This window comes from Labrus bergylta, chromosome 10, assembly GCF_963930695.1.
Source record: "Labrus bergylta chromosome 10, fLabBer1.1, whole genome shotgun sequence".
NCBI classification, from domain to species: Eukaryota; Metazoa; Chordata; class Actinopteri; order Labriformes; family Labridae; genus Labrus; species Labrus bergylta.
Genome location: NC_089204.1, coordinates 9,307,897 through 9,322,256, shown reverse-complemented (window position 1 = coordinate 9,322,256; position 14,360 = coordinate 9,307,897). Strand labels below are relative to the sequence as shown.

General features: G+C 40.4%; 1 protein-coding gene across 1 annotated transcript in view; it reads right to left on the bottom strand.

Moving 5' to 3' along the window:
• Positions 1–766: 766 nt before the first annotated feature.
• pdzd8 (PDZ domain containing 8) overlaps positions 767–14,360 on the bottom strand; it is a 40,229-nt gene continuing 26,635 nt past the window's right edge. Inside the window, exons 4-5 of the mRNA XM_020626642.3 lie at positions 5,562–5,724; positions 767–5,455 (exon numbers count right to left, since the gene is read on the bottom strand). Coding sequence (XP_020482298.1) covers positions 3,096–5,455; positions 5,562–5,724 — 2,523 coding nt within the window. The 3' untranslated portion in view covers positions 767–3,095. The remainder of the gene's footprint in view (positions 5,456–5,561; positions 5,725–14,360) is intronic.

The window sequence follows — 14,360 nt, the reverse complement described above, 5'->3', positions numbered from 1 at the left end:
TCATTTTATGAAATCCTGGGCATATCATTTTTTTTTTCTTTTTTTGCAAAGAGAAGAGACAATTTTGAAATATTATGTAGTTCTAAAGCAATGTATCAGAATATAATGAAGAAAAACTAAATGTCTTTTTTTCTTACCGTAAATGTAACCACCTGAAAATTGAAAGTCTAATGCCGTTTTAGGATAAAGGGTGTGTAATGAGGCCTGTGTAACGTGTTAATGGCTTGTACAACAGCGCTGTGATTGGCTATAAAAGGTCAAACACAGGTACGAACTCCACAAGAGCAATGGTTATATCCCTCCTGAAAACAACTGTCAGTTTTGACAAAATGTATTACCTTACTGTGATATTTACCTGACTTGAACCATGTAGTTTTGTTTCCCTAACTAACTCTTTTCACAAAGTAGTGATGCTGTGTTGCCTGACAGCAATATATCCTAAGGATGTTACAGAGCTCAACCCAGTGTCAATAGAGTAACCGAAAAGAACAATTCTATTGTAAAATCACAAATAATAATAAATAGATTTTCAAGACAACCATCAACTGATCTTTTAGTAAAGGCTTTCCTTGTGTATGGATCAACATTATGGGATAAAAACTGAACTCCACTGGTGACATGTAGGTCTTAAATGTCGTCATTAAGTTACAAATCTCAAGCTTTAATTTCTGCTGGTGTGGTGTTGGTTTTTTACAGTTGGATCACAGATTGTGCCTTTATAGTTATTTTGCAAGGGCTGATTGAAACATAAGCAAGGAGATTTGAGTTCATTTGAGCTTGTTTATTTAGATTATGTACAATAAAGCTTCATCACATGGGCCTTCTGAAAAACCATGTATAACATCCCTCACATACACAAAAAGTAAAAAGTAAAGAACACCATCTTGACCTGGTGAAAGCTGTGGTGGGCGGTGATATTTGAAGTGCAGTTTCACTGGTTAGAGCTGGCGTGGGGGCAGAAGCGTGTTATTATGAGTTCTGTTGAAGAGCACATTGTAATAACAGCAACAACAAAAGCAGTGCTTCTCAGGCCAAAGGAGGGGTAGACTCCACTCAGGTTCTCATTGGTCCCCAAAACCCACTGGGTACATTACCAGACAAATGGGCATACAGACTACACATTTTGAAAGAGAAAGGAGGAGAGATTGAAGACATGGGGAGTCACTCCTGATTATCAACTTCATTTCTTACAAAAATATTGCACAAAAAATCTGGTTATACAGAAATGAGAAGAATTGACAGGTATAGCAGCCAGTAAGCCAATATCTATATGAGCAACACATCTTTTACACAAAACAGTACAGAAAATGTACCTTTGCTTCCATTGAGTAGGGTGACAACAACTCTTTTTCAGTTAGCGTGAACCATCCTTTCAAAACAGCGCTACATTAAAAGGAGAAATCTACCCACTGATGACATATACTGAACTTTTGTTTAATGCTGAAGTATTAGTTAGTTGGTACATTGGTTTTTGTGTTGCAAGAAAATAATAACCTGCACGTATTCATACTGTAAGTACACAAAATAAGTCCATTGCTCTCCAGTAGATGGATTCTGGATCTATTTTTATCATGTTTGGGGTCTGCAGGTCCACTTATGCTTGCTAAATGTCTCTTTTCTGTCTATAACAATCTACTGACTGCTATTGGTATTTTGAAAGAGCTATAAAAGTCAATCTGAGTATCATCCAACAAACTGAAATGTATTTATGCTGGAATTGGTACTGGATGACAAACTTCACAACTGACAACAGTGAAGTTATACAAGAAGATGGACAGCAAATCAGAAGAGGTTTTGTCAAGGTTTTAGGGTAGATCTTTCCTTTTGACATGCATTGGTAAGTTACTCCGTCTTCACAAACAATTATTTTCCAGTGGCTCTCTGAGGCTGTAAAACAGATGAACAGCAAAGCATTTTGGAGCTCAAACTGGTTATGATAGACTTACTGTAACAGGCTACATTAATGCTTGATATTTTGCAAGGAAATGGGGGGAAAGGCAGTGCCATATGGCTGCATATACACAAAACAGAGCAAGGGCTGAACATACATTCATTGGGGTCAGAAAACAATTCATGAAGCAACATGATCTTCACTTAATCAGATAACAACTTTTGGAAGCTTTAAAATTCTACATACAAATGTTAAACCCTTAAAATAAATGATTAAGATCATAACATCATCAGGGCTCCCGCACAACATCCGAAAAGAGATCAGCCAATAAGTCAATAACGTGCTTTTCCCAAGTGCACACATGAAGGTTTTGAACAGTAAACATACTTTTGGGTAGTTCTGAATAAAACAGGAATAAGAAAGAGACAAATAAAAATTAAAGGTTTTCAAGTCCACCATGTTTGGCCTAACCAATCTGAACAAATATACCACAAAAAAGAAGCAAACGATATAAGTTTTCACTATTATTTACGCATCTGCTGAAATCTCAAAGAGCTTTGTGAGTAAGGAGAATCACTTCTAAAATCCAAATGTATTACAGTACAAAGTGCTCAAAACAACAAGATATGTATTAACGATTGCAGGGTGTCTAAATCTGCTTAGCCTGCGTTTCCCTGGTAGTATTCACACTGTAAGAGACTAAAGTAGTTCACCTTCATATGGGCTTGTTACAGCTAACGATTTGAACAATACATTTTCGTCACAAGAGTTGAGTCAGACTGGTAGAGCACAACAATGTAGTCAGTATCTAAAGTCCTTATGGCAAAGACAATAAAGCAAACTCAATTAAATGCTTACAGGAAAACAAAACTGGAGGATAAACATGCAGCACTACTGAGGGCAGATATTAGTCTAGCTCTCAAGCTTCCCTTTAAAACCAAGAGCATGGAAACAGCATCACATTGTGCAAATCAAAACATCAATAACAGGTGTACCAAGAATCTTTAGTAGGAAATACCTCAACCCTTTTTTCACCTTAAAAAAAAAAAAAAAAAGCATGTGAATCATTTAACACTGGACCCCAAATCCTTGATATTCAAAACAGTCTTCTGAAATTACCCAATCTCAGAATACAAACTGGACTTTTTTTTTTTCCTTAGAGGCCCAAGTCCACTGCACTCCTTTTTCTCTTTTCTAGTCTAATTCAGTGGAGTGCCTCCACACAGATCTGCTCCTCAGTAATGTCATCCAACAGCTGCACCTCCACAGGGCTGCATATGTCACTGTCATACAACTCGGCCCCCATCAGGGCCTCTTCCTCTGGACCTTCTGCTTTGCTTTTAAAGCCTTGCTGCTCTGAAGGAGAGGTGCTCTCCACTGACTCCAGGTCCTCAATGCCTGCCCGGTAGTGGATCATCAACAGGGTGAGGGCCTGGAGTCTCTCCCCAGACTTTGCCAGTGCAGTACTAATTAGAGCCTTACGCCGGGCATCTATAGCTTCCCTCTCCTCCAGCAGAAGGGCATTATTGTGCTCTAGCTCCTGGTCTATTTCCTGCTGCAGCTTGTCCAGCATCAACTCTAGCTTCTGGGACCGCTCATCTGTAGGCAGCCCCCGGTACAGGTCACGGCCTATCTCTTTCACAGCAATGAACACACTGTCATCCAACCCACCTTCCTTGCGTACAAGTTTAGTGCTGCCACCAGTGCCAACAGAATGCTTTGAGGGGCTTGCACCACTGGTGTAGGTTTCTGTGTCACTGCTCTCATTGTCTGAAGTGTTGGGGGTATGCTTGGGTGAGGGCTCCACCACTCCAGGCACCACATCAGCCACCTGCTCCACCAGCCGAGTCTTTGGTACTTGGCGAAGGTTGAGCAGACGAGAGCTGGTATTAATGATATGGCGTGTTATTCCAGTGGTGGCCCTGTTTATAGTTGATTTTGCTTCAGGGTCAGCTCCACGACGTTCAGTCGCTGCCACACAGAGGGGATTCTCAGCAAGGCACTTGTCCTGGCACTTCTTGTGGCAAACATAGGCGCAGATCATACACTGGGAGGCTGCCTTGGTCCAAACTTTCTTTTTGCAGTATTCACACCAGGTGGGATTCTGGAACTGGGTGTCCTGGAAGTTGTGACGGACCTCCACTAACTGCATGTTACTAAAGGCCAAATCCTCACGTGGTGCTGAGGAGATATGCTCTCTTTCTCTTTCCCTTAGATCCTCATCGTGGAGGCTTCCCTCTCGCTCCCTTTCTGCCATTCCCACAGGATAGTCGAATTCTCCCTCAGCTAAGTAGCAAAAGTTCAGAGTAACATCTCCATAACATAGCTTCTCGTTGAAGCCCTTGTGAGTGCTGAAACTGCGTAGCGCAGTGCGGCTGACATTTGCACGGGGCTCTGGTGGCCCCAACCTAAAGGTGCTCTGGTACTCTGCTGAAGAAGTAGCCATACATTCCAGGGCTAAATGCTCCAGCTGAAGGCTTACATGACCCAGGCACAGCAAACTGCCTAGCTTAAAGGGATCTTTGCACCACAGGGCCACATTAAGGTACTTATGGTTGCTCTCCACCTCAAACACCACAGAGGCCTTTTGCCAGCGTGAGGTCTGGTTTCGAAACATAGTTTCTGGGGATTCCCAAAGGGAATGGTCCTCCAAACTGTCCCTTGTGCTGCAGGAGCTTTCTGAAGCTTTGTCCTTTGCTTGATCGGCCTTGTTGCCAGTGGTCACAGTGGAGGGGACTGGCAGCTCATCACTCGACTCTGCTGCCTTGGTAGACTGCTTCACTTCAGACTGTTTCACACATATTTTCTCAGTGCCAGACTTGTCCTCAATGGATCCAGTTACAGGAGTTTTTTCAGGAGACTTTTCAGAAGCAGGGGTGGTGGAAACGTTTGAAGCAACTGCAGCGTTTGTCAATGTAACAGAATCAACGCTTTCCAAAAGACTGGTCTCTGATGAGGCTGATGTCAACCTTATTTGAGGTCTTGGTGGCACAGGGGGGCGAGAGGGGGGAGGTGGGGGAGGGACATTGGGGCGCTGCACACCCTCGCCCGGATCACTACTAGTCTTATGTGGAGAGGGCTTTGGTGATTCTTTGGGCTGGGGTTTTAGTGGTGACTGGAGACCCACCAGGTTTAACTTGCGGTTGAGGATGGGTGATATTGTACCAAGGGGCTTAGAGGCCAAGTTGGCCACAGTTCTTTTGGGGCTTTGGTTTACTGTAAGTAAGGAATCCTCCTTGATGTCACTTGTATTTGAGACACTGCTAATAGGGCCACCAGTCTGGCTAGGTTTGGAGTCCACAATCAGCTCTTCAAACTCGGAGTCCATATCTTTGCTGTCAGATATGTCAGAAAGGGTGGTGATGGGAGCTGGGTCCTCCTCATAGCCCCCTGGCTGTGAAATAAAACCAGTTTCCTCGAGCTGCCCAAACCCTTCCTGAAGTGTTCCCAGGCTTCCAAAAGAGGAAGTTTGGTGGCGAACCGGCCTCTCATAAAGTATCACTACCTTGTCTCCAGCTTGTTTCAACAGTTTTGGCACTTGCACCGAGGATGTCACTTTGACACCTGTAAACACAAACAAGAACAGTTAGTCAGTATGTCTGTGTGGCAAAGAACTGAAGGACATTTCAATAAAGTTCTGGTTAACAATGCAAACAATAATATCTCTGACCTCCAATGGCGATGAGGCGATCACCCCTCTGCAGGTCTGCCAAGGCTGCAGGGGAGTTGGGCGTGACTGTCTCAATGCTGACATGAACAGCATCCCCCTCAGAGGCAGGGACATGCCTGAAGGTCATCCCAACACTGCCGCATTGCCCTTTGATAACCTCGGTCTGATGCAAACATGTAAAGAGAGAAAAATAATAATAATAAAGTCAATATTTTGCAAAGCATGTCAACTGTTGTCTGTCTAATGTTGTTTTAGGATTGTATTGTTCAAGAAGACAATTATCAATCAATAATAAGAGATCATTGGATTGACCTTTTTCTGTCTCTTTAAACCACATTTTCAAACTTGTGTCTTAATGCTATGGATAAGGATGTATTGTTATTAAATGCATACGAGAAAGAAGATCATTTTTTTCACTTTGTTTTTAAGCAGTATTTGGTGATGATGATTATAAAAAGGTCTTTATACTATTGTATGATTTACAGTGATGGTGATACAATTCTACACGATCTAGTAGTTAATATTGATAAGTGAAAGGGCCGTCAAAGATTATGTGAATGTTGTGTAAACCCATTATCTAGAGTGAACTAAAGAAGGCCACAATGGTAGTGAATGGTGCAACATTGTTTGATTAGCAGTTATGAATCATAAAGGCATTATTAATCATTCTATGCAAGAAATAAGCTTGAGGTGTTTTTTCTAAAGAGTTATAATTAACATCAGTACATGACCTGAACCAAGAAAATAATTACAATGCATTTATCTAAAAAAGGTCACTGTTAGGAAAGAGATTTGAATCTCTTTAAAGCTGTTTAAATAATTGTAAAGGAACAAAGATTAGACAAATAAATGATTAACTGCAAATCTTTGTGTATTAAATTTGAACACTTATTGATAATTAACACTTCATTAAATAAATAATATTTTCTTCACAGCTGGGTAGATTTCTTCATGATAAAAGTCCCTGTTGAGATCCAAAAAAACTGTAATATGTCAAACACAAGCGCAACGCTGGCATCTTCCTTCAGCTCTTTGATGAGAGAATACAACTCAAAGTGGCAATTCTGTAGCTGGAGAGAGAGCAGCAATTAAACCCCCACCCCCATCTTTATTACAGCCACTGCACACAGCCCAACTCACATCCGGCAGAGTACACCTGTGGTGATGCAGAGGTAAACTGCTGTATGCCTATCTGGAATGTCTACCATATCACTGTGAATGTATCCAGGCAAGAAAATCGCAACGACTGTGCTGATGATCAAAATGATACAGCAACGACTGATTTTAACTGTTCCTAGAGATTCTCAGTCTACTGGTGGCACGGGTGAAAAAATCGTTACAAGTATAGAGGGGTGAAATGAGCAGGAGGATGTAAAGCAGAGGAGGGGGTAGAGGAAGGTACAGGTGTTCTCATTTCAAAAGACAGAAGAGAAGGGCCGACGTGATGTGGGAAGACTGAGACAAATGACTGTAATTTCCCTGCTGTCATTCGTTGCAGTTCTGGTGGAAGGCAGTGATTGAGTTAGAGCTAGTCATGAATAAGCAGATGATCTATACAAGCTGGCAAGGAGAGTGGGGGGCAGGTCGTACGTAAGTCTGTGGTTAGGGGCTGTGATCCATCCTCAAGATAACCCAGACTCCTTGCTAAGATAGTATTGGCTTAATCTAAACATATATATATATATATATACACACACATACACAGTATATATGTATTTTAAAAATCAGATAGTATGGAGCCCATGTTACTATATGATACTTGAAATAAAAATGGTGCAATTTTGTAAATTTGAACGTTTTCAAGTTACAAATTGAGTGTTTTTACAGAGTTTGCTATTAAAAAAAGATTAATCTAGTGAGGCCATTTTTATCCATCACTTTTAATGCTTTAAATGTTCAGGCTGGTGAGTATAATCTCCCTTCAGAGAACTTCCTCACCCTCGAGTGTGTGTGTGTGTGTGTGTGTTATGACTCTGTGTGTGTGTGTGTCCTTGTTTGTTCGTCTGAAGGTTTAATTGGATTTGACCATGTTACAGCTCTTAGAAGACTATAACAACATTGTAGAGGCAACAGGTTGCTGTGGGGGAGAATGTGGAGGCTAAAGGCCTATTCAGCTTCAAATCACACAATGACCATTACTTAGTGCATACGAGTGGGTCCTGTTGTTCTGAATCCCACAGCTGTATACAACAAGAGAAGATGCAAAATCCCTGGGTTATTACCCAGGATGCTGAAAGTGTAATATTATCGCAAATAAGCAACAGATAACCAAGTCAGTCTCAGAATATTACAGTCACTTATATAATGCGACAGTTTATGTGTTTTAACAGGCCTGTGTTATCATGTCAGTGCTGAGTGGATAACCTTCTTTTTTACTGTTAAGATTCACATACATGTTCTCGTTGCAGTGATATTCTGCCCTTTCAGTAAGACCTGGTGAGTGTGGTTGCTAAATATCACTAATTGGACGTGTGTGTGTACAGCTGCCTCACTGGCTGCAATGTGCTCATTGTGCCTGGAATAGATTTACAAAAGACAGCATACAAGTCCATTCTGCTGCAGTGCAAACAGTAGCAATCTCCCTTTAACACACTTACACCAATAACATATGCACACCCACAGACACTCATATGTACCTACTGGGAATTATATATCAGTGCACACAAAACTCCAGCGAGAAGACTACTCCTCTCCAGTAGCAGCACTGGTGTCGAAGCTGTATCTAACATTTTAATCCTGTTTCTTTGCTTTTATTCTCAAACTCAATTTCCAGTCCATGCCAAAGAAGAGCAAGCACTTTTGACTTTCTGATTTTTATACAATAACTAAAATACACCAACTGGGTAATTCTTATACTAAAACAACAAAAACAAAAATAGTTTTGATCTCCACAGCTCATTCAATTTAAGGCGCACTCACGCAAGTCAATCCATACCGTAGCAAAGCCAAGTCCAGTTTGTTTGATTCTGTGAGTGCTCCCACTCCTTGGCCCTCGATCCCAGCCTTGCAGAGTCGAGAAATCCAGGAACGTAAGAGGGCCGTTTCTGTAGCTATCATACAGTGTATGGCCTTTAATTGACAGCTACCGAAAACATTTCTGTCCACATTTTTAAGCCTAAGGAATTCACAAATGTGACCCCTACATGTACAATTATGTGGGAAACTCTGCCATTTACTATCTGATAAGGAAGATATTAATCGCCTAAGGAAGAATTAATCTTAGGCATAATGTTGATAACATTTGCCCTTTCGCATTTGCCAACCCAATGCTCTACTGCTGGGATATGCACCATTCATTATTTCTTTTCAGTTTATTATTTATAGGGATGTATTCAGTTGAAAGGCAAAAGTTATGAATCAAATGTACCTATAAAAAAAAAAAAAAAGCTCAATATTCTCTCTCCCCTGACTCTCCTGAGTGAAAGTAGCTGTTTGTGCTTCTACAAATTGCAGAGTTTAATTGTTGTGTAATGGAGCTTTCTCTCGGAGCCGAGCAGCAGTGACTGGACTAACCTTGTTAACATCGACTAAGACAACAAGCAGCTCTTGGTTCCTTGTCTGTGAGCAGAAAACACAAATAACACAGCAAACCTTGAACAGGCCGGATGTAAATGGAACAATTTACCATCTATTTCAGCAGATCCAGTCTCCCTTTTATCTGCTCAGCCACAAAGAATAAATGAAAGGTTAATGCGTTCAAATGGCAGCTATTCAATGCTTTAAAGTTCTCTCCTATACCACTTTGACTAAATCACAAGTCTTCCTTTGATCCCAAAAAATAAAACCCTTATTGTACTAAAAAAAACATCCATGACACTTTCTGTTGCACTGGGACCAGATTTCAGTTGCTCAGCTGTGTACAGCCACCAAACAGATTAACGCTGAGTACATCCACAATGAACCTTGCTCACCTTTTAAACAACAGGGCAGACTAAACAAAGTGGGTTAGCATACTGCAGAGAAGAATAAAAACAACTTAGTTAAGCAAGTCTTCTTTTCATTGCAGAAATCAGAATGTTTAATGAGAGGGAAGCAGGATTTGAGAGGTATGTGTATCTGCTTTACATACAATGGTAATCCTTGTGCAAGACTTGTATGGAAAAATATTGTAACAAAGAGCACTAGAATATCCCTGTCAGTGATATTAATGTTTTACCATGACTTTAGAGATTTATTTTGGGGCTTCACGCCTTTATTTTCGAGACAGTACGGTGGTAACAGTCAGAAATCGGGGAGAGAGAGAGAGAGAGTAGGGAATGAAGAGAGCCACAGGTTGGAGTTGAACCAGGGCCGCCCGCTTTCTAGGACGTCATTCTCTGTACACTGCGCACACTAACCACTAGACCGCTGGCACCCCTTATATTCATTTTTAATCCATCCAAGATTTTTAAAGTGATTTTATTGAATAAATTCACCTTAAATGATAGCCAAAAAAGTGATCCCAAATGACACAAGTATTAAACTGTCAATGTCTCATACAATTATGTCATTTGAGTAAGATTCTTCAGTTTGTTAGAGGAGAGCTGGTGAAGCATTTTCTTACAAATGTTGAAATTGCCTATGGATTAAAAAAAAAAGTGTTGTGGGACTGAGAGATTATGAGCAATATACTACTTCATCCCCAAAGAAGAAATCACATTTTAAAAAAGCCTAAGTGACTTCTTATCCAGAGCACCGTACTTTTACGCACTTAATATATGCAACCAGCACCTCGACTATGTGTGCAAAAGTTAGAAAAAGTACACCATAGGAGGCAATCAAGCATCGTCCAGTATTACCATTGAGCATGGTCTTGGTAACCTGGAAATCTTTAGCACTGCAGATAAAGACAATATGTTTGTATTTAGTATTTAGATCTGTGTATTAAATCAGGGTTAGTAGAAAACAGACTGGTTTTAAAGAATGTTGCTTTAACCAAATTCTTTGATGTGCTCCACTGAGCTCTATGGGGTAAGTCATCCAACATGTAAATACTGAAAGCAGTCTACAGAGGTGGCTAGCTGCAGGCTGGTCTGATACCTGGGTTTGGCAAATAAATCGGACGGAGCAGCATCTCCTATTGCTTGGCTGAACAACCCTCAGCTCTGCAGTCAACCTGGGTGCGTGTGAGACAGAGGGAGGGAGGGAGGGAGGGGGGGGGGGGGGTTGAACAAATCCTTTTCCCTGTCATTGCGCTGCTTGGTAATTTAATCTAATACCACATGTCAGATCGATTTGTGTATGGTTATAGGGTACAAGTCGCTGCGAGGCAAGTGCGCAGCAATTCCCTGCCACGTCTGATTAGCAACCCCAGTGGTGATGTGGGTGGAGCGGGGTGATGGGAGGGGTGCATGGCCAATAGCTGCTCAGGTGTTTACATGGGCACTTGTAAGGCATCACAGTGACGCATAATATGAAGTACGTGTTCTCAGACACAATATCTTTGACAGTTGTTAACTTACAGTATGAAGTCTGCATTTAAAACATCTCAAGCATATTTCCTCTCAAACTATCCAATGTTTCAAGATATCGTGTTCAAGGGGTTTGAGCCATTATAAAAGAACCATTGAATTCAGAAGTGTCATGAAAGCTGCTGTTAGGGTAAGTGTTTCAAATAGAGCTTAAGATATCAGATATCACCTACACTGATCCTGCTGACAGCTGTCAGTTTAACTCAAGGAAAACAAACCACACTTATACTTCCACCATACTGGGTTGAGCCCTCTTCCAGCATATCCCACACAGGCATGGAGAACATTTTTTTTAACAAACTGCTGAAATGGTGTTCTTCATTGCCGTTGTATTATTTTCTTGAAAACGCCTAATTTGTGTGGTGGAAGATAGATGGACCTTACAATTGAAAAGATAAAACCTGCAAGCTTTGAGAGAACAGTGAAGCATTGTGTGGTGCTTTACTTCAGAGAACACATTTATTTTACTACTCCTTAATTGAGTGCATTTGTTTACCTGTTATTCTGAACCTTTAATGTAAATGGTCAGAATTTGAGCGGGTGCTGGCGGGATTTGACTCAGATGTTAAGGGGGCAGGCAGGAGTGGATCACATACACTGCAAGAGTTGGCTGCAATGGTCTGAAATCCAGCGGGGGTGGACCAGAGCGGGAAAGAATCCCTGCAGGGCTCTACTGGCTAGCCTCACTAGCCTGCTTTGTGCATACAGATCCCATTATCCATGATAATTTCAATGTCACATCCATATGTAAGGCATGTTATACAAGACTCTGCATGTGAAGGGGTAAGCGCTGTGCTTGTATTTAAAGATTTTTCTTGCAGATTAGTCATTGAAAATGAGAGCTCAAGAGGTTTAGGTCATTCGGCTTAGGTTATATTGCACACCTCCGTCTACTGGATATTCTATAAGCAAACAGCCTCAACAGCCTTTTCTTTGTGAAGGTGAAAAAGAGAGAGTTTGTTTTCTTTTATAATTTGAATAATAGAGCTTCTGTATCCAAAATTATTTTTGTCAGGGACCCATGGTTGGATTCTCCTTGCACTTCTCTACCGGCGCTCTTGTCAATGTTTAAGTGTCTTCACACCTTTTTCCACTATGTCACTACAGCATCTATTATAACCCCAACATAGTCACACAGATTATTTGGCAAATATTACTGACCCATTACTTTCATAGTTTGAAAAATCTAAGTAATCTAGTACGTTCCAGAAAAACTGTTTGATGTTTTATTAAGCATAAAAGTAAGATCATTAAGTTTACTTTTACTTGTGTTTTGTGAGCAGCTGAATCTGAATTTTGAGGTTGCCTTTTTTATCACAGGAAGCAGGTTTCAAAAGGAATAAGAACAAAGGAGTTGTTATGGAGACAAGGGCAAACAAAAAGGTGCATTGCCTAATTTGCACTTGTATGGACAGCAAGGGTGGGTCGGTAGCCCACACGCTCCCTTTATGTGGCACTGTCATTGTCCTGACATTAAATAAATAGGGATCCTTGGTGACAGTTACATCATCCTAGTTTATTAAATGGGAACTACATTTTGAACTACTGCTATTGGTTCATTAAGGAGTAAGACACCATTTTTTTCTCACTATCAAGTTGGCATTTCAGTCCTTCTCCTCTTTTGAACACCAGTTCTCGTCTATCATGCAAACACTGCTCCTATCTCCCTCCTGTGAGATCAACAGGTGCTTTAGATGCTGCTATTGCCAAAGTGTCATTTTGCTTCTCAGAACCATGAGCCAGAGAGATCTGACTGCTTGACCACACAACATTTAAATATCATTCATTTAACATCGTGCTTGTTCTTCTTCCACAGACTTGACGTCATTTCCATCTCAGCTACGTTGGTTATTTCAACTGCAGTTCAAAACAGCAGATTCATACAAACCCTCATTCTGCATTGACTCAGGCAGGAAGACAAAAATAAAGGTTGTAATTTCATTTTGTTCTGCTGAACAAAACATCCGATATAATATAATTGTTTGTTTAGGAGAAGTAGAAACTGTAAATATACTGAGTGACTGCCCCATCACTTTTAATATCAGGGACTCAGCAGAAGAAAAACAGACAAGCCTACATCATGTCAGTTGTCAGATCATAGATAGAAAGAGAGAACAATCAGAGTAATTTCATAAATCAAAAGTCTGTATTATATCGGACTTTCTCAGAGAATATAGGTAGTTTGTCAAACCGACTGTGGCTTCAAATGTTGGCAATTGTCCGAGGTACGAAATCAAAAGATAAAACCTCAGACTAAACAATGAGAACTTGATAGAAGATGTTTTTTAAGGTGTAATTATTATAAGCTACTCAGAATGATACTGTGGTACTGTAGGGAAAATCAATTTTAATTACTGTTTGAATGATCAATGACAATCTTTCTGGAAAAATCTGTGTTTTTAAAAGTGTGTAAATCAGGTCAGCTGAAAATGCAAAAATAGCAGACTGAGAAGCTAACACATAAGTAATACAAACCTTTGTTTTTCTCAGCTTTCATAAAAATGTGGCTTGTTTTTAGTCTTCAAGTCTTCCAATTGACAGTAAAAGATGATAAAGCAGAGTACGCTCTTTCAGACATGAAATGACAAATCGCATGTCAATGACAAATCACTGCCACAGAGGCCTGAATAATTTATTGAAAAAACTGAAGGCTGTGTACGGAATCACTTAATATGGCAAAAAAGTCAAAAATGGTGAAGGCCCACCTTAAATTATCAAATTGACGTAATTTGATTTGAATGGCGTTTGAAATATTTGTGGCGTTTACATGAAGTGCGTGTTCCTTTTATTGTGTGGAGGAAAGCAGTCATGCCAAAGATGTCTCCACACTTACCACAAGCTGTTAGCTTAGCCGCTAGCCCTTTGTTGACCTGTTAAAGTTGTAATTATGTTAAAAGCTTATATAACATAGCTCGTTATGTTTAAGGCTTTCAGTGTACAATATTGGGATTTATTATGTACTGACGTTTTGTGTGTGTGTGTGTGTGTGTGTGTGTGGGTGTGTGTGTGGGGGGGGGGGTGTTAAATTGGTAAATTCTGTGTCCCTTTGTCATGTTTTTACTGTTAATATTTAGTGTATTTTTTGTATATGTGGGTCATGATGCTTCTGATATCTTGTGTAAATCACTCTGAATTGCCTTATTGCTGAAATGTGCTACATAAATAAACTTGCCTTGCCTTATATGACAATGGTTATTTTCAGTTCTGTAATGGTTGTCTTTCTGTTTTTCTGTAAAGCTCTTGTGGTAAAATTAATGGCACAGTATAAAGTACATAAAAGTTCATAAACCATCAGTCAAACAGTCATCCATTGCCCTAGCTGGGGATTTCACAGTGTGTTCTTTTTTCG